At 33.8% G+C, this 22,202-nt stretch overlaps 1 protein-coding gene across 1 annotated transcript; it reads right to left on the bottom strand.

Annotated features, from left to right (window-relative positions):
• Window positions 1–912: 912 nt before the first annotated feature.
• Window positions 913–22,190, bottom strand: LOC149771569 (uncharacterized). Its single transcript, XM_089948341.1, has 4 exons — window positions 21,985–22,190; window positions 19,630–20,014; window positions 12,437–12,550; window positions 913–4,084 (listed from the first exon to the last, which is right to left on the bottom strand). The coding sequence occupies exons 1-4, from the start codon at window positions 22,000–22,002 to the stop codon at window positions 3,804–3,806; spliced, it is 798 nt and encodes a 265-aa protein (XP_089804467.1). The 5' UTR covers window positions 22,003–22,190; the 3' UTR covers window positions 913–3,803.
• Between the last annotated feature and the right edge of the window lie 12 nt (window positions 22,191–22,202).

Raw genomic sequence — 22,202 nt, 5'->3', positions numbered from 1 at the left:
CAAAACTTATTTTTAAGAAAACTTCATATTGAACTCAAAGCAAATCAACATTTTTACAGCAATTTAATTTATTTCATTAATGTATTCAATAAATTGTGTAGTAACACACGCATTGTGTAATCATTTCATGTAGCATTTGAACCAAGAAATCTGAAATACTTTAATTCATTCATCATTTGACAAATTTAATAATTTACAGAAAATTTCAGCATCTGTCTGATCTCACCATTCTTCAAGTTCAGTTTTGGTTCTCTTAACCACCAAAAGCCCTTACATTGCATACAACATTGTTTGTACATGGCACACTTGCTATACTGGCATTCAAGAACTGATTATGTCCAGAGAATGTTATATGAAAAGGTAAGTTATATAATGATCAACAAAATAAATGGGTGGCAAAAAGACTTGATAAATTGTTTATCTTTAATTACAAAAATATGATGACCATTAGCATGAAAGAAATCGGTAAGGAACATCCATCAGTACACTTGATATGATTTCCAACTGACATCAAAATCGGCCTCGTGTAACTTTTCCCAGGTGCTGGTCCATGTTCAGTTGTATGTTTTTTAATTTAAAAAAATTACAACCCTGTAATTAGCCTTAATACTAGCATTTGCAGTTGTTATGCAGTACATTAAAATCTTTTTTTTTAACGACCTAAGGTGATCTCGTGTAACATTTATGTAACAGAAATGACACAGTTATGTGATTCTCATGCACTGTTATTTTAAGAGGAAAACACCCACATAATTTGTTATGTACCAAACCTTAATAAACTCATGTGAAATAAACCTGCACTGCATGCATGCATATATATATATATATATATATATATATATATATATATATATATAGAGAGAGAGAGAGAGAGAGAGAGAGAGAGAGAGAGAGTATGGATGGGGATGTCATGTGAATAAAATGTTAAAGTGCTGTGATTTTTGCTTAAAATATGAAGTTTAATCAACCCCATAAAGAATTAAATATTCATTATAACTCATTTCATTCTTTTATTTTATCAAGTATTTTCAAGTTTCTGTGCATGTAATATTTTGTGAAATGATAAGTCAACAGAAACACTTAAAAGTACAAATTATTATCAGTATCTATCAACATAGCTTCATACAACATAAACTGAAGCAATGACTAACATAATAAATTACTGACCCAACATATTAAATAATTACTACATTATAAATATATATTTCTGTTTTCAGATTACATCAGAATTTCCATTGGGGGGCACTCTTTTTCAAGAAAATCAACAAAACAAGCTAATTATGGGACATAGGAAACACCAAATATGCAACATTCTAACCTGATGTGATGTAGATACTCCCTGAACCAAACCTGTCCATTAACGGATCTCGACAATTCATTAAATTTTTACAAAAAAATTAAAATAAATTAGTTTGTCCTTGTTACACGAGTTACATTTTGAAACAATGGTGTGTCTTTTCTAGTTTTTGCCAACTGCAATAGAACACTAAATTTTAAAAAGAAATATTAAGAAAATGTTTCACAAAAATATTTGTAAAATCATAATGTAATATTTGAAATTGTTAATTGATGGATTATGAATACGTGTGTACCCATTTTATATACATCTAAACCATGTTGTTTGTATTCATTATGCAGTTGTAATAGTTATGTTGATTATTATCCAGATAGCAAAAGAAATCATGAACTGAATATCTAATTTGTTTGTCCTGTTATGTGAGTTCCAAGTGTAGGATGGCAACGATTTGACAATATTTTGAAATGAAAACTGACTGTTATCTTCCAACTATTATTTTATAGAAGATGGGATACTAAACCACTGATTCATAACAAATTTGATGTGATAATGATGCATTAAAAAATTGGGGTATTTGCTCATCATTTTTCTTACTTAATACATTAAAGAAACATACATGTTGTCTCAGCTCCACATTCGCTAACACATTTTTTGTACATTGTTTACTTATAATAGCCTTATAACTATATGAATGGTACTTAAATTTATTTCCATTAAGTGCCCTTATAGTTAAACTGGAATGTCTAAGAATCAGCACACATTACTACACAATAAAAAAAAAACAACCTTTCATTACACTAATAATAGCAATTACTCATGTTTTATCATCAGCTGTTTGCCAAATATCAAACACCTAAATGTGTCAACCAAACATTTTATGCTCCAACACAATGTAAAAATTGTTTAAGTTCAATCAGTATTCACAATAAACTATTTTAAATTCAACCCTCACTTTTCATTAAAAAATGTGAGAAGAATCCTTCATTATGCTTCTGACTGTATCATTGGAAAATTCCACTTAAGGTTAAACATTTTGCATCAGACACTACTCAGCAAAGCTTCATGTCTTACACAGAATTCTGACCCTCCAATAAAATATTCCTATTTTACACCAGTGCATGAGGGTTCTTCTATTGTTTACTCTGTACAAAACATTTACAGATTTAAATCTTTCAACATTTCTGGTCTTACTTTTAATGAAGGTTTCACTGAATAGTTGAAAAAACACTGTGATCTAGATTGTAAGAAATACTGATTTCAGAATATTGTGACAAATCATCCATTTAAAGTAATATCATACCCACTAATGAAAACATTTGCCACATTCTTATAAATATGCATGAATCGAATCCATCAATCCCCACATCTTCTCTCAAAAGTAAAGATCAAACATACTCATGTGAATACAGAAATCTTTAGCCATCTGAATTTTATTTATATTAAAAAGGCCTATGTCTGACCCTTGCTGTAAAAGCTATGCATAGCCCAGTTACTCGGCTAGACTGTAAGCTAACATTATTTTAAGAGCAGCATAACTAAACTGGTCTCAACATAAAATATGTAACTAGTTTTTAAATATATTATTTTCTTTATTACAAACTTTAAGTTATATAATGCATGATCAAAGTTTTAAAAAATGGAAAATTCCCTTAATATCTTTTGGATAAAATAATCCTCAAGTACCATGATCAGTATTCCAGCTGGGGCATGGCAACCTGACCTCAAAATCCATATGCCCTGCCAATGTTTCTGGCTTCTAAATAATATTCTGCTCCCCAAATACCCCCATCCCTTATATCCTGTGTTACTGTCCTCAGTATTCAGCCTCTTTGGGTTGAAATGATATCTGCATAAAGAGGGCTGGGCAATCATCACTATCTAGATGGAAAATAATTTTAAGTTAGGATGGACAATAATCCTGACTAGCATGCTGCAAAAACTAGATGCAACCAGAAACTGCTTGTTGACTGCTCTATTTCCCTATAATGTTATAATTAAGTGCAAAAAGATCAATTGTGACAAGGACAGTTTGTCAAGAATCCCAACAAATGTCTGTGAGGTGCTGAATGATGTTGTATGGGACCTGTCAGAATGATACACCAAAATCAAGAAGAAAACCATTCCCTGAGCATAGTTACTATTATAACTGACCCCTGGTGAAGGATATAGCAACCAACATTTTAAAGGAAATAACAATAATCTGCATACCAAAGGGTGTTTAATGAAACATAGGAACAGCCACCACTTTGTCCAACAAGTCATCAAATCAGGTTGACAACTTGGAATTTTGACATTATAGCAGTATGAGATATCTAAACAGCTGTTCCCAATGTAAAAGCGCTTTTAATGACTGATTTGTCATATTAAAGAACACTCAAGCCAGGTCCAATTAAAATGTTATCAGTCTACAACTGATCAGTTTATGTACTATTAACACAACTTGAACACTGATGACAAAATTGGCTACAGCCAGGTTTGATATAGCATACACCAACCACAAAAGTGCTCAATGATCTTGAGACAGGGTTTTACGAATACATTTTTTACTGATTTGCCTGTTGGTACATATACCCTGATTCAGATTTTTAGAAACTTTTACAATTCTATTCCGAATGAAATGTTTAATTTGCTGCCAACTTCTATTGGCAAGAGCAGCTTCTTTGATCTTAGCATTCTGGCATTGTAGCTTTCCTGGTAATTTTCTGACTTCAATGTAACGATTAAGCTGCCGTTTTGCAGCCTCCTGCTCCTCTCTAGTCCACAATGTTCTTTCTCTAAGTGTTTTTTCTGCAATGGATATAATAATTCTCATTATCATCTAACAATTAATCCTAACAATCATATATATGACAGAGTTATCCCAGAAATTTTTGAAGTCATTTTGGTTGATGCCTGCAATTATCATGTTTGTCTGATTCAAAATTTTGTGCTAAAATATTCCTCAAAACTAAAATCAATAAATAATTCAAATAAAATTTTCTATACATATAAAAGAAAATTATATTTTACAAAATTTCTGACTTCAAGAATTAAATTAAGCTGCATCATCATCTATTTATGATGTCATTATTGTAGCCACAGAAAGAGTATCTTTAGGCTGTAATGTGTGCAAGTGAAATTAAACAAGTTCCTGTCACCTTTCATTGTTTGTTAGATTAAAACAGAAATCTCATCTATGGTTATGTGAAGATATCAGATGTTAAATTCAGGGAAAAACAATTTAGCAAATGTATGTCTTCTTAAGTCCATTTAAATCTTTCAACTGTACATTTAATATGCATCCCAACACTTAATGGAGCTTCTTATATTAGCCAAATAAAAACACATTTTGATTACGCTGTTGTTTATATTATTGCTATATCCCCTATTTCTCTGTGCTTTTGTTATAAATTACACAATTGTGAATTTATTTCTAAACCTATTTCCTTACTGCAATCATGAGCTATGTGTATATGTAAAAACAGTTACTCACACAGCTTGATACATAAAAATGTGTTATGTCATTGTCAAAAAATGGAACTACTGAAATATCAAGAATATAATTTGAAACTGATTCTGAATAAAGTACAGTAAGATTGAAAATGCTTGTTCATAGTGATCTTTTATTCCTTCACATCGTTCACTGTGCAATTATGTGTATTTGGAACACTTTGTTTACTTCCCTTATGTAACTTTGCTGGTATTAATATATTTAATGTGAATTATCAACTGGATTGTGTGTGAAATATTTCTCAATTTATTGATACTATCATGTTTCTTTTTCCCCCAAGTCTCAGGACTTTTTAACTAATGAAAAATTTTGGATTTTCAAAATATAATAATTGACAATTAGATCTATTTCAAAGTGATAACAGCATTCATGCAAATGGTGGATGTCATATGTAGTTATTTTCACCATGGTTCCCACGCTTTTCCAGGATGAAATTACTTTTTTCAAGGTTAACATATGACCATTACTGAATGGAAATAAAGAACATTTTTTAGATCATAAAACATACATTTTCTAAACAGAAAGATATTAATCTCTTTCAAGACTCTCCAAAAACACTTAAGTCAGAAAAGATGATCAAGCACAAAGCCACAAAATGTATCACATGACACAAGATTATATCCCTATAAATTGGCATGTAAAGTCATTTCAGTGTACAGAATAAAAATTCTAACTTTATTTTGCTGCATTATGTTGCTAAGTGGGAACAACATAATGAACATAAATTATGGTTTGTTTCCTTTCAAACCTTTAACTCTTAAGAATTCTGTAGCAATATATATATATATATATATACACACACAGGGCTCAAATTTAATACAAATTTAATTGTAGCCAGAAGGACTATGATATTGAGAAATTTACTAGTCCTGCCAAATCTTTACTAGTCCTGTTCACAAAACAATGTCACACGGCTTTCATGTACATGTCTGTGCGTTTGTTTTTGCGAATTGCGTACACCAGTTACACCACATAACGTTCCTTTCCTCATCATAATTCAGACATTCCCAGTTTTTTGTCCATTTCTTCTGAAATTTTCCATTACGCTTTTCCCTATCATAAGAACTATTCCTCATCATTCTGTTTCAACTTCTGCTTTTTTTTCTGGTGGCTGAACACATTCTATCAAATGCCACATTTTGCCTGTCTTATAAGGAGGAAATTGTGCCTTGTTTTGAAATACGATATGTTATAGTAGACACGAATTATTTAAAGCAAGAAAAGGAATGGCACAGTGTCCTTTATATAATAAAGTCAGAGTAAGAAACACATTTCAAAACACGTGTCTTTGCCCCCTCCCACAATTAAATCGCCTCTCCCTAACAAAGACTTAACTTCAGCAGATGTTCTTCATGATCAAAGCAGTGGCTTTTGTAAACACTGTTATAAAATATTAGCATCAGAAGATAGTGTTAGTTTCAGCTTGGAAAAGGTGTGTTCCCATCAAACGAAGCCATGTGACACTCGGCGGGTTGTATTTAATAGCTCCAATTACGGTATCATAAGTCGTAAGTTTGGTAATTGTTCCTAATTAATCGAACTTCAATGTACTGTTGAAATTAATAATAAGGCGGAAAATTTTCAAATCTTAGATGCCTATGCTCCGAGATTTTAATTCCCAACAAATGTACAGCGTTCTGCTTGGATATCTCCATGTGTATTCAATTATTTGTTTATTCTTGTAAGGGAAAAATATAAAAACTCTTCTTATCATCATAGAAAAAGTTGTTGCATAGAAAGGATGTGTCAATAATGTAATCGTAATAAATGATCTAATTCTAATAATTATTTCGATGGAAATGTAAAATATGTAGTTTCCTGTTTGTGACTGTTGGAGTGTTTGGGTAGCGAGAAAAAAAAAAAGAACCTTAAATAAAAAAATGTGCAAACTAATTTCTTTGAATAGTTTTTGCCATGTTCTTTTGTGTGGTATACCACTTTGTAGTTTGTTACTGTGGTCGAGTGAATGAAGTGTGATACCATGTCATTTTTTCATTTGATTCGTTATCAGATTAATTAGGATCAATTACCAAACATCCGTTGTTAATGACAGGACCATAATTTGCGCTGTTAAGTGAAATGCACAAAATCGGATGGATTGTTGTTATAGAAACGTACCTTTCCGAGACAGAAATTGACTTCATCTTTTCATGCTATTATTTTAGGACCGTGTTTACAATGGCCACTGCTTTGAGTTTACAGAACAATTTGATAAGTCAAGTCTTTATTAGGGAATGGAGTAAACAAATGCTGACTATTGATAACTGAAACTTACTAGCCCATCGGACTATTAACATTGTGAAAGTTACTAGTCCAACGGGAAATCTGCTAGCCTCGGGCTAGCGGACTACCGCTAATTTCAAGCCCTGATATATATATATATATATATATATATATATATATATATATATATATATATATATATATATATATATATATATATATAAAATTGAAAGTAAAATTTCCTTTTACAGTATAAAAAAAACCCAATAGACACAAATAATTAGAATCTTGTCTTGTAATGAAAAGAGTTTAACCCTGAATTTATCTGTGCCAATAAAATCCCAAACAAGATTTTTCAAACAACCTAATCTCCTCAAGATGATCTGGTTAAAAATTCATCATTTAAAAAACATTTTCAAAAGGGATGATTTAAATTTTGACAAAAGACCTTCACAATTGTTTACTTTTGTATAAACAAGGACTGAATTTTCTGTAAAATCAACTTGTCTTCTTGTAACTCGTTAATCCAGTCCCCCAACCTGTATTGATACAGGGACTCATATCGTTTTTAACATATAATACAAGGGACAACAATTTCTCATTTCAATTCTGAGATTTAACAATTTGGACTACAAATCTGGCTTAAAATGAATAGCAGTCCGTTTTCTAATACGAGTTTCCTCCGAATATTCCCACCCCATTTTTCATATTTGGACATTTAGGTTGGGGTGTGGGGGGTCATTGCAACTGCATATCGAAGATTTGGAATTTGCCGCAACCTGGTGGTAGCGATATATGGTACTCGCTTACCAGCAGGCCTAGAAAATTTAACCTTATGTTATATTGACTCTTACCTGCATGAAATCGTCAGGAAAAGGATTTATTTCTCAGAAATGGCAAGTATTATAATCGTTATGTCGTTAATCCACTGACAGAAAAGACGAAACTACAGCACAGATGAAACCCAACGCAGTACTCACCATTTGCATTGCTAGTCACATGACTTCACAAAACTCAAATGACGACACTGGAAGTTCAATAGTCACGTGATATCAACAACAAACTACTTTTTAATGTTGTTGCACAGAAATTCAATTATATTAAATGAAAGTAAGACACTTTTTGTAAAAATCATTAATAATTAATTAATTCTGTAAAAACCAGCAGTCTGGCCAGTCTGATTTATATAGCGGAGAGCACATATCAACATGGTAGTCACATGATACAACAAAACTCCAGAAGTTATTCTCGGAATAAATAAAGATGGAGAATTTTGTGTTCTTTCGTTTTTTTTTTTTAATTACAACCAGTATACGACTTCCATTTTAACATTTGAAAATGTAGGTTGTTAGATTTGTGTACTCATGTGACAAGCAATGCAAATCGTGAGTACCAGGTCACATTTCATCAACAATGTAGTTTTATCTTGCCTTTCAGCAGATTAAAGACATAACGATTTTCATACTCACAATTTCTGAGAAAATAAGTAAATTTCATATCGATTTCATGCATGTATTACTCGATCTAACAATGTTTAAAGTTTGCTAGGCCATGTAGTAGGCGGCTACACTTTCCCACCACACTGGCCTCTTGTGATGCTAGACTGGTTTTCATGCCTTCCATGTAAGGAATGATACGGATATTGAGCTGACATTGAAAATAAAAGTCTAATTGACGAATCTAATCCACTGGGCATTTGGATTGACTCTGCAAATATGTTTATTGCAAGCAACCAAACAATCCATACTGCACCCTCCGAATATTCTGGTTAGAACTCGATAAATTTAACTCAAGATGAATTACATGATTGTTTTAGGCGGAAAATTACAGAGTTTTTCCCGACTTTCATCAATATTTGCAAAATTCAAGGACTTTTCATGGTTGGGAAAAAATTATAATTTATCCGACTTTTTCCTGATTTCCAGGTAGCGTGGGAACCTTGTTTCACATGCAAGTTTGCTGCTAGGGGATTTGATACTACCTTCTCTTCTAGTAATAGGCAATCTTGACTGAAATTGCTTTGACAAGATGTGAAATAAAGCATAATTAATAAATCAGAAATTGTTTACTCAAAAACATAAAATGCTTGCTCAAAAAATGGTGGTTGATGCACATCAAGAATATGGGGTTTTAAAACTGAAACAGCTATCAACTTCACCTAGTCCTTTGGTATTATTTTCTTCTTCAATTTTACTTGGTGACAGTAATCATCTTTTCCAACATGATATACTGATATCAACACATTAATGTTTAATAACATTATTGCTGCCCTTCCTGCTTTTCCCCCAAGAATATGAATATTCCTTCATATACATCTGAACAGACTTTAAATTTTGGAAAAGGCTTATTTGTGTCTTCTTTACTGAACATGATTGTGTTTGCTGGATGCCATTTTTGTAGAAAAATTCTATAAACAATGACGTATCATGCAAATGTTTTGGACGAAAAATATGGGCAGTTTAAAGCATCCAAGGTGCTACTGTAATGCTAGTCTGGTTTCCTGATCAATTCCACTGAATATAATATGAAATCCAGATCTGGAGTAAATATGGATAAGACAGTCTCAAGATTTGACTGCAATGATCATATCTTTGTAATTAATCCATAAGTATATTAAAGGTAATTTTGTAAGAGTCAAATCGTAAGGGTTGGCAGGTCTGAGTTGTATAATACAGTCGAACCTGTCAATACTAACCACCTATGAGAACAGGCCAAACCAGCCTTTGTACACAGGTAACCTCTGTGTGCAGGTTCACCTTTAAAAAAGTTTTGGAGAACAAATACTATGCATAGAATATCTATCTATCATTATTATTACTACATCAACAACATTTATTGAATATCATAATATACACAGATAGGTTTCTCTTTCCCAAACTTTTGGTAACACACAAAATTATTGTATCCTGCTTATCCTAATCCATTCCATAAATTAAACCATCACTAACTCTTTAAAAAAAATCACTGATTATACGTTTTCTTTTGTGCATCATGACAAAACTCCACTAACTGACAGGTTACATAAGACTGTGAAATAGAGGACACTTTGGGTTCACTACTGACAGTTTATATAGAACTTCCTCACGATGCAAATGTTTAGACCACATACACTGATCATTCACTATTAACCCTTTACCTCATGCAAGCATCTTTGGACATCTCTACTCCATTCGCATGGAATCGCCTTTTGACACTTGCTGTAAACATCAGCCATTTTGAGCTGGTTTTCGAAGCGCCACCTTTGGAGAAACCCTCCTTATTAGATGCTACATTCATTTTTGTGAATGACAATTCCGTCAAATCACGTGGTCACTGTTTATGCACTGGTCAATATCTGCTATTTAAAGTAACTGGGTCGTAATCTCCACTCTCCAAAATGGCGGTCACGGATTTCATTCAGTACTTAATGAAGTTTTCACAATTAGAATCACAACTATGAAAGATTCAATAACTTAGGTAAAGGCTCTGATATTGATGGAGGCAGCAATTAGTTTTTTTAAATTATCAAATTCAGATGACTTAGTGAAGTAGACGCAGATGAAAAACATGTAAATTTCGAGTATGGGAAATGGCAGCTATGGTTGATCATGCGTCCTTACTGACATGACGGTGAATGATTTCTCTCAAGATTTTAAAGCACATAAAAAATTCTTCTTTGAAGATAATTACACAGCTTATAACAATTGGACTTTACTCTTAAATTTTTTCACATATAATAAATGTGTACCAAAAATGTAAAATGGTTAAAATTGCAGTTAAACATAACATACACTACATTGCTTAACAGTTCACAGGCAGGATTTCATTCAGTACTTACAAAATTTTCATGATTAGAATCACAACAATGAAAGATTAAATAACTTAAGTAAAGGCTCTGATATTGATGTAGGCAGCAATTAGTTTTTATAAATTATCAAATTCAGATGACTTAGTGATGTAGATGCAGACGAAAAACATGTAAATTTCGAGTGTGGGAAATGGCAGCTACGGTTGGTCAAGTGGCCTCACTGACATAAAGGTGAACGAGTTCTCTCAAGATTTTAAAGCACATAAAAAATTCTTCTGTGAAAAATAATTACACAGTTATAACAATTGGACTTTACTCTTAAATTTTTCCACATATAATAGATGTGTACCAAAAATGTAAAATGGTTAAAATTGCTGTTAAACGTAACATGCACTACATTGCTTAACAGTTCACAGGCAGGCCTATACGTATGTGGTCGGCTAGGTAACAGGTGTTCTATTTATAGCGCACTGCACTTTGTCACTATGCTCTATGAGGTAAAGGGTTAACTCATTAACCCCTGGCACCATGTTTACGCATCAGGAGGTAGTAGCCTAATGACAAGCTCTGTAGCGTCAAGGTCACGCATGATACACTAAAATGGGTGGTATTATAGAAAGGTAGACAGATCTAGCTCTACAATGATACCAAATAATATGGCCGTTCTAGTTTCACTAAAAGGGGCCCCAAGTGGCCGAGTGGTCTAAAGCGCTCTCCGTTACGGATCACTGCCATCTCACCTCTGTCTGTGCCAGTTCGAGTCTCGGATTCAGCCAATGTGGGTATGTGAGAAAGCTTGCCAGTAGCTTCTCGTGGGTCGGTGGTTCTTTCCAGGTTCTTCCTCCACCATTAATACTGGTCGCCATGTATAGCTTATCGTGTGCTAAAAAAATGGCGTTAAACCCCACAACAACAACTAGTTTCACTACAAAATACAGAGGGACAAACCTAATTTTTTGGACCCAATTTTTTTCCACCCAAAATTCGCCCGTGGTTGGAATCCGATTTTGTGTCAGGATTTTAGACTTTCTGGGCTTAGATCTCAGAAAGACCGGTCTGAACTGCACAAAGACAGGCGAACCTTTGCAAAAAGTAGGATAAGATAGGCATTTGGAATAAGCCAAAAAAAAAAAAAAAAAAAAAAATCCAACTTATACCTTTCTGCTCCTGTGCAAGTCAAATAGACCATGATAAACGATGTATCTAACACAATTAGCATTACGTTAACGGTAAATCTCTTGGAAGTTGATGTGTTAGGATGTATTCAGAAGTAGCCCCCAAAATGTGTTTCCTATTCACATTTGAGCTGAAAATGACAAAAACCTCAAGGGGTTAACGAGTTAATACACTCCAGTGACCACTTAAATCTAATTAGGAAAGATCTGGCTAATGACCTTTGTAAGCAGTAAGCAGATGACTGTTATATACATGATATTCAAATAAGAAATTTACCTGGGGGAAATCAGAAAGGATGTTGAGACAATCACTAAATAAAGGTGACCATTCAGACAGGCGTGACTACTTAATACTGATGATCATTCCAATTCCCAATTTATTTTACCTCAAGTATAACTATTTTAATATATTAAAGTTTATACTAAACCCTCTACAGTTTCCGGTATCTGGATAAATCTCTCACCTATTCTGCGTTTCTTTGATGGTAATTGAGGACTACTATCCTGGTCGTCTTGAAAATCATCCATCGAATCATCTGATGCATCAGCATCAATGTCATCCTCCGGTTCAAATGTCTCTGAAAATAAATCATAACTTGTTGCAGATTGTATACAAAATTTATTTAAAAAAACAACCTGTCTTTTATTCTCCAAATATGTCTTTTAGTGAAAATGCAGTATCAATATAACCATCCATTCAGGAGTAGCAGTATCAAGATTTTCAACACTGGTGGCAGTACTGGATGCCAAATGGGCAACATTTTTAATTAGGACCAGCTAAATTTTATAAGAACCCAAGGCTAAAATGACCATCCATTCATCAGGAGTAGCAATAACAAGATTTTCAAGATGACAATCGTGGCCGATATCAGAGGCACCATTTTCATTCAGGACCAACAAGACTTAGGGATGAATGTGGGGGTTTCAATAGAACTAAGCAAAATTAGATAATTTGATCTGGGGATCCCAATACCCAAGTATTTATTAGTACCTTGTAACCTATTTTACAAGGCCACAGGTGATACTTTGTGTTTAGTGAAGGACATGTAAGCTTGTTTTCATGATATCTCCAATGTGGTGATAAGCTGTTTATTAGTATATTTTACCCAAATTTACTGAAAATGGATTAAGGCATTTTTCAATGTACTCAAATTATGCAAAACAAATGAATTTTAAGCCTGTACTCCAAAGTATTCAGCATATATTTCCATATGCATAATGGTGTTTTGATAAATATATACCATGCTACTGTACATATTCTAGCTGTTTGTTCATGTTTTAAACAGTAGCACACATTGACCTAAAATTGTGAACACTCACTCAAACAGAGCCAAATACATGGTTCCACCACTTTTTAAAAGAAAAATTTACAGGTCTTTTCCATGACGAAATTCATTTTTTCGAGGTTCACATATGACCATTAATCTATGAAATTTAAGAACATTTTATCTTCGCAAACATGAATGTTTCAAATTAAAAGCTGCTTCTATCTCAAGACTCTCTCGTAACATCTGAAGCAGACATGTGACCATGTACTAAACCAAAAAATGTATTGCAAGCAGCAAGCTTGACAAGTGAAAATTCCTATAAAATTGGCATACTAAGTCATTTCAATTTAAAGAATAAAAATGTTAAATTTACTTTGCTGAACTTCGTTATGGTGGTATGATGAAACAATAATAGAACGATTAACTGAAAATAGTTTCGTTTTCCTTCCAAACTTTTAATTCTAAAGGAATAGGAATGATCAGTTTTAAATCAAGATAGCAATGTCTCAAGTAGAATATCTGTTAATTGACATAGCATTTAATTAAAGAAAACAAATGTCATTAGTGCCAGCAAATTCAAAACCTTATACAAGGATTTGGTACATGTATCACTGAAATTTACTTATACAAAGTAAACATTTCCAATCAGTTTAAAAAACAAAACAACTGAAGAAATAATGCAAAGTAAGAGAATCTTATCTCATAATGAAAAAAGTTTCAACCTTGAATTAATCTGTGCTAATAAACCAAAAACGAACATTTTTCAAATAACCTGAATTAAATTTTGACAAAAAGACCTTCAAAATGATATATAAATATATTACTGTATTAGAAAAGATTGAATTTTTGCTAACTCCAGTTATGTCTGCTTGTAATCCAATAAACCAATATCCAAACCTGTATTGATACTCACAGGGGCTGGTATAATTTCTTAAAATTTACCTAAGAATAATATAATACACAGGATCAAGCTTCTCCCATTCTCATGCAAACTATTAAAGAGAAACCTATATTTCAAATTACATTACATTGTGTAATTATTTTTCACCAATGTTCAACTCCAAGATTCGACATTTTTGAATACATAAAAATTTACTTACTACTCTATCTATATGGAATGAGAGCCCATCGTCTAATCCGAGTTCCCTCTGACCCTTGCCACCCATATATTATAACTGGACCCTTACGTTGGGGTCAGAGTCTACCGTCCATCAAAAAGTTGGAATTCACCACCACCATGCATTCTCAACATAGGGTAGCTGCTGACCAGTGGGATTAGTAAACTTAAATGATGTTACATTATGAGTCACACCTGCATGAAGTTAGTAGAAAATGATTTTCTGAGAAACTGCTAGTATCCCAAACCAAAATGCATCCTTGCTGAAAGCTTGTGGCAAGCTTGCGATAAGCTAGTTTGATGTTTATAAGCTAACATGGATGCTTGCGCAAGCTTGTACAAGCAAGTGCAGGCTTAGGCAAGATAGCTGGATATAACCGCAAGCTTGCACAAGCTTGCGCAAGCTTTCTTGTTTGCTTCAGAAATTAAAACTAGCTTGCACAAGCTTTCTTGTTTGTTTCATAAAGTAAAACTAGCTTGCGCAAGCTTACTTGTTTTCTTCAGAAAGTAAAATTAGCTTGCGCAAGCTTGTTTTCTTCAGAAAGTAAAACTAGCTTGCGCAAGCTTTCTTGTATGTTTCAGAAAGTAAATTTAAACTAGCTTGCAACAAGTTTCTTCATATATATATATATATATATATATATATATATATATATATATATATATATATATATATATATATATATATATATCCATTACTTGTGAAAGTTTGAGACCATGTATCCAAGTAGCAGGCACCATCACTGTCACGCCCCTACGAAAACAAAGTCATGACTTGATGAACAATCATGAAGTGTTCATGAAAGTTCCTCAAGTAAGTTCATGAGCTTCAAGAATTTTGATGAATCATGTACTTGAAGTTCATGAACACACTGATGAATTTTTATGAACTATTATAATATCTTTGAAGTTCCTGAAATATCATGAACTAATGGTTCATGAACAATTCAAGTACTTTGATGCAATACCATGGTATTTCTTAAAAAAATGTATATTAAATATCTATATCATTATATTCATAAAATGTTCATGAAAATTTATCATACAAACTTCTCACAATATTAGTGAAATTTAAATAAAGGTGAATTTTTTCTTCTTTTTTTAAAATGATATACTGTATAAATGTTCATACAGATCTTTAATTCAATACTTGTTTACTTAACCTGAGTATTTCTGGATTAATATGGGAAAATATTTTCTGGCCAGCATCAACAAAATGTATTTGCTTTAAAAAGCTTTCAATGACTTTGTCCTAACGTTTTTTTTCTTCTCTCCATTACTGTTATAAACTGCTTATTCTATTGACTTAGTCACTGGTTGCCAATTTGCAGTAAAAACCGAAATATATTAACAACGATTATTCTGATTGAATGACTTTGAAAAAAGACGTGATATGATTGGTTAATATACGCGCGCGATTTCTACAGTTAAGCTTGCTCAGAAACCAAAGATCATGCAGATGGTTAGGCAAAAACCTCGAACAAAAACCGTGGACTCCATGGAATGGACAGATGAGAATATTTTCAATATCATTTTTTTAAAGTAAGTAGAAGTGCAGAGAAGCGACTTTGAAGAATGTGAAGGAAATGATTTGGTGAGAGCAAAATTAGGCGGAAAAGCGTACCAAGCCCGGATGACCAGAATTACGGTGAGTATCTTTTTCTTGGTCATTCGTGATTATTTCAGTAGAAGTTATATGGATATTTTATTGGTTTATATATGTCATCATATTATTTATAACCAAGCTAATGACACGATTTTGTTCAGACCTAATTTAAACTTGCTCATCGAAGTTTTGAAAATCACTAAACATTATCACCCCCACCCACCCCAGTTCTCGATACCAGACGTGGTTCGATATCGATAGGAGTTGAGATGTTCGAGATCGTTTTCTTTTACATGACATCACTATTTCTATAATCTGATGTAATTTCGTAATTTAAAAAAAAAAAACCTTAAGAAAATAGTTAATGCGTGAAACTGTTCACAATAAAAGTGCAAATAACAACGTGATGAAACCGGAAGCAGCTATACGCAACATGCGGAGTCGGAGTGGATGCATTAGTGACATACTAAGGGCCTATACCACACAAGTCTGGCGTTTTATCAATAAAAAATGGCGAAAATATTTGAAAGCATGAAATAACCGTTATCTGTAATATATACGGTTATTTAGTGTAACGGTGTTGTCAAAAAAAAATGTCATATTTTACTGAATAAAACATCCGTCTCCTGTGACTATACCTATGGCTAGACAGATTCAGTTAATATAAAACAGTGACAAAATTCTGCAATAATATAAATGCTCAGTATTATGTGTAAGGGATTAAATCATTTTTGAGTTGGATCATATTATTCCAGTAAGTAAAGTGGGGTACAATGATAATGTGCTAAAAGCTAAAAACAATGTTGATCAGAGATTATCTGTAATTAACTAACTTTACCTTTTTTTCAGACCAGACAGCAGAAAAGTAAAATTGGCAGAGGATGAAGTTTGTAGGTTAAGGATGAAAATTTGAAAACTGGAGGATTCAAGATGGAAGAGACATTAAATTGTGACTGCTGCAACAATGTTAAAGATCCAAACAGTAATCAGATGGAACAGCTTAAGTTGCAGAAGGAGACATTCAGTAGTGACATTGGACAGGATTTGATTAAATTATAGACCCTGAACATCTTCACAAAAGAGTTATCAGACAGGCCAGTCTCTGGAAGAAGATTGGTCAGGAGAAACCCCAGCTGAAAGACAGCCCCATGACAATGAAATATGCTTCAACAGTTGATTGCAGGCAACTGCCCCAATATCTCTTGAACATTTTTCAAAGAAAAATTACAGAACATACAAAAAGTGTTGCTAAGGGTAAAAAAAAAGAATATCACTTGTCAGTTTAAATTTATCTGAAATCAAATACAGTTTTTAAGATAATATGTTGCATTTTATACTGTATTAACCCCATCCCCCATCTAAGGTTATTGTATGATTCAGGATGAATAGGTATTTGTGACTTGTCAGGTTATCATATTTTGTTTTATAGGCACTGTTCGTGAAGTCATGAATCATTGAGAAACTTTGTTCATCATAGTTCATGAATATGTTCATGCACTTGATCATGAATGATGATGATCCAATTTGTGGAATGTTTTCAATTCATGCACATTCTAGAATAATTCATGAACCTTTTGATGAACTTTCATGAACAGTTCTTGAACCAAGTTCATGAACAGTTCATTCATTATTCATGATCATTTCATAGGGGCGTGACACTTGCAGCTAGGGGAACACATAAAGCTTCTGCAGCCTTGGGTAAGCTTGCAGTGAATGAATAAACTTGAACAATGGAATTAAACTTAATGTTTTGGCAGAACAGATTTGTTTTCCACTGTATTGCAACTATAAGATTGCATTATTTAATCATTAAATATGCAGATTACTTCATTGGAATGAAGTAAAACTTTGCAATATATTATGATAATTTGGTCCACCAGGAGCAGTTGAGTCTAAAATGCATTTTTGGACAGGGGCCTTCGGACTCCCCGACCCCCCCACTTCACATTTTCAGGGGGTTTTTTGGAAGGGGGGAAAACACAATCATGTCTGATTTTTGAAAGCCCAGATGCTTGTAGCAAGAAATCTCTGCAAGCTTGCAACAAGCTAGTAACAAGCTTGCACAAGCTTGTGTATACTTATTGTACTAGGTAAATAAATAACAAGCTTGCGCATGCTTGTGCAAGCTTAAGCTTGCGCAAGCTTGTGCAAGCTTAAGCTTGCGCAAGCTTGTGCAAGCTTAAGCTTTCGCAAGCTTGTGCATGCTTATGACACTTTTGTTAAATAAGCTTGCGCAAGCTTGCTGCAATGTTCCAAATACAAGCTTGCCGCAAGCTTTATAAATAAGCTTGCGCAAGCTTGCTGCAATGTTCCAAATACAAGCTTGCCGCAAGCTTGCTGCAATGTTCCAAACACAAGCTTGCCGCAAGCTTTATAAATAAGCTTGCGCAAGCTTGCTGCAATGTTCCAAATACAAGCTTGCCGCAAGCTTTAAAACAAGCTTGCAATTTTGGTTTGGGATTATCATTATGTCTATTTTCATTACAATAGCCTGTGCTCCGTTCTTGTAAGCAAAGGCTGAAGAGATATATATATATATATATATATATATATATATATATATATATATATATATATATATATATATATATATATATATATACTCACAGGGCTACAAAAAACTTACATTAGTCTGCTTATATGTGACTTTATCAGTCAATCTGCCAATGATCTCTAAGACTCCAGACCTCAAATATCTGACAGAAAAGTAAAAATTGCCACTATTCGTTATTATGAGTTATGAAGTGGACTTGTGTGATAAAACATGAGATGGCAATCCCTTTCATGGTTAAGTGATCTGTTTATTGTGCTGAGTACCTGTCATGTCCCTGTGCTTGATAAGGTATAGCAACATTGTACATGTAAATGGCTATGTGTTCTGCCATGCACCAAGTAAATATTCTTTTATCATTTGTTAACTTGCAAGGCCTTCTGCCATGATGCTCTATGTCAAGCTTGGCTTAAATTAGTACCCAGGCTTTTCAAATGATAGTGGACTGCTCCGATGGCCTAGTTGTTAGAGCGTCCGCCTTGGATGCTGGAGGTCATGGGTTTGATCCCCGGCAGAGTCATACCAAAGGCTTACAAAAATGGTACTTACAGCTGCCTCACTTGGCCCTCAGCATTAAGAGGTTAGTGTTAGGACTGGTCAGCCTGGTGTCAGGATAATGTGACTGGGTGGGACATCATGCTACATCACTATAAACTACCACACTGCTGACATCGTAGCAATATGACTGAAAAATTGTTAAAGCTACGTTAAAAATCCAAATCACATACACACACACACACACACACACTCAAATGACAGCATTTGCTGATGGATATGTAATGGTCAATGCATGCTGGGACATAACATAAGCTCACTTGACTTATGATCAGGTGAGCTAACAATGAAACAAAATTCAAATTTTAGCTTTATCATTTAAGACTAAAGAGTGGACCCCAGGTGACAAAGTGGTCTAAAGTGCTGATCTTCACCAATCACTGCCATCTCACCTCTGTCCATGTGGGTTCAAGCCTTCGGCTAGGCCAATGTGGGTATGTGAGAAAGCAGCCAGTAGCTTCCCGTTGGTCGGTGGTTCTTACCAGAGTTTTGCTCCAACAGTTATACTGCACTGAGAAATGGTGTCAAAACCAAAAACAGAAAGGGACTAAAGTACTCACCTGATGCATCAAATTCAATCTCATCAAAATCCATTCCTTTGTATTTGCCAATATTTCCTGTGTTGAAGGCATGAAGTACTTTTGTGACCTTTGCAAGTTCTAGAGTGTTGTCAGGCAATCTGTAGAATTCTCTGTGAATTCTTATATCATGGCCAAGAAATTTTGCTAAGATGTCCTGGCTATTTGAGCTTAAGCCTAAGACTTGACAAAGTGTTGCCAGCTGCATTCTCAGATTAGTTGAAGTTATGCGTGATGGATGTTTTGCTCCTGATTTGTGTGCCATTTCACGCAATGCATCACTTCCTCTGTGGGTAAAGGCTGAATCGGCCTTTCCAAACAAAAATTCTGAGGTCACTCCAACTTGATATCTGTTGTCAATCAGAACCTGAAACATCCACAAGTATACAATTTACCATTTTCATAATGTAAAACTTTAATCATAATGATAAAGAACCATGCATAATTATAAGCAGTGTAATCAATGATTAGTTATCCCACCTCTACAAAGTTTCAAGATATCTCTAGTAGGCACTGTAAACATGAATTATCATGCAGAAATTATCTACACTAAGTGACCATTCCAGTGGCCTAAGTGGTAAATCTTCCACCTCTGATGCAGGAGGTCGCAGGTTTCAAACCCCAGCCAAGTTATACCAAAGACTAGTAAAAATGATACTAGCAGCTGCCTCACTTGGCGCTCAGCATTCAGAGGTTAATGCTAGGACTGGTCAGCCTGGTGTCAGGATAATCTGACTAGGTGAGACAAGAGGCCACATATCTGTAGCATGATGCCCAAGTGCTAGACATCACTGTAAATTGCCACAGAGCAAACAAATTCACACTATCATGATTCTGACAGAGAACTGTTCACCCCTTGCAAGTGAACTTTTTTTTCTGCATTTTCCCCCTTACATTCTATCTTTTAATCTTTAAAAATTTAAATTTTGTATTTTTAGCTGCCAGTATTGTGCTGACATACCAATAAAACCCACTTACTGGAACAAGTCAAGAAAGACATAAAACAATAAAAAAGAACATTCCTTGCAATGTCAAAGTAGATTCGTTATACTGAGATGATAAAAACCAGACATTATAGTTGTTTTTTTAAAAGAAATCATTATTCTCAAAATCTTGTTTAGAAGCTTTTATCTATCTGCAGCAGACAAATTCAGATGGGTTAAAGTCACAGACTCTGAGTAACTCTAGAGTGAGGGCCAGCAGTACAAGCATAGTTCATAAATGAGTTTATTAACCATTAAAGACGATGCCTTATATGAAAATCATGCAGTTGACTGCACAATTCCTATACTTATTTTCATGTACAATACACAATTAGCCTGTTGAGGGTAACATAAATACTCAATATACATTCAATATTGTGATACGTTACCCTCTACAGGTTAATTATGAATATGGAAACTGATATGAAATCACTATGGAAGAAAAAACTGAATGGAGCTCTTCCCAAAACTCATATTGCAATATCAAGATATTTAAGATTTTTAAAGATATGATTAATAAAGTCTCACAGTAGTTATTTTTAGTTTATTATTAAGATACATTCTATTGTCTGATTTTAGCAACTGCCACTTTAAAATACCTTTTTTTCAATCTTTCAACATTTTCTCACTAATTTTTAATGTACATGGTTAAAAAGAACAAAGGAACAAGAGTGGCCTGACAGGACTGAAAACTAGCCAAAAAGGATTTCCATGACCATTTCTTCCCTAAAACTCCGGCATACTGAAAGTATCTTTGATATTCTTCAGTGATAAAAATATGTTCAATTACTTGTTGCTGTGGCCATAATGGGTGTCATATTAACACCATTTTCATTTAGGACCAAAAGACATCATCAGAAGTCTTTAAGTGAAAACCTCATTTCAATATGATCGTTTACTGAAGAGTAGTGATTAACAAGATTTCCAAGACGTTGACTTTGCTGGTCATATTGGACATCAAGATTGGAAACATTTTCATTTAGGAGCAATTTGACATGATAAGAAGTTTTCTGGTAAAAAAACCCATGACATTAACAATTTTTCCCATATTGGATAGTAGATTGACACTACAGAAGTCTTTCAGTGAAGACCCCATGTTGATATGACCGTCCATTCAGGAGGAGTAACAATAATAAGATTTTCAAGAGAAGCACCATTTTCATTTATGACCAACTAGACAATGGGATGAATGTGTGTGCAACGTTTCATGGAAATCCCCCATGTAGGATGAAAAGCAGTTCTAACTACTCATTTTCATCTTGGAACAAGACACTGGATGATCAAACTTTTGGCTCTGGTCTATGTGTATGTCATGGAAATAATGAATGTGCAACATTTCAAGTATAATATGTACCTGTATGTTCTGCTCCATTTTCTTTGTCAGGATTATCGACACTTTTCTTCCCCTCTTGCCTCTGGTTTCTATCCTTCTGTGTGTCTCACAAAGAAGTACCTCAAATTTTGAAAGACTTTCTTTGACCTCCTTGTCAATCCCGCTATTTTCCAAAATAAGACCCTTCTTCAAGTCAGCTATTTTGAGTCTTTGTGCCTCACCACTTCTCTTTCTGTTGA

Source organism: Sinohyriopsis cumingii, unplaced genomic scaffold, assembly GCF_028554795.1.
Source record: "Sinohyriopsis cumingii isolate HCF-2022 unplaced genomic scaffold, ASM2855479v2 utg001770l, whole genome shotgun sequence".
NCBI lineage: Eukaryota > Metazoa > Mollusca > Bivalvia > Unionida > Unionidae > Sinohyriopsis > Sinohyriopsis cumingii.
This window is presented reverse-complemented; position numbering and strand designations above follow the sequence as displayed.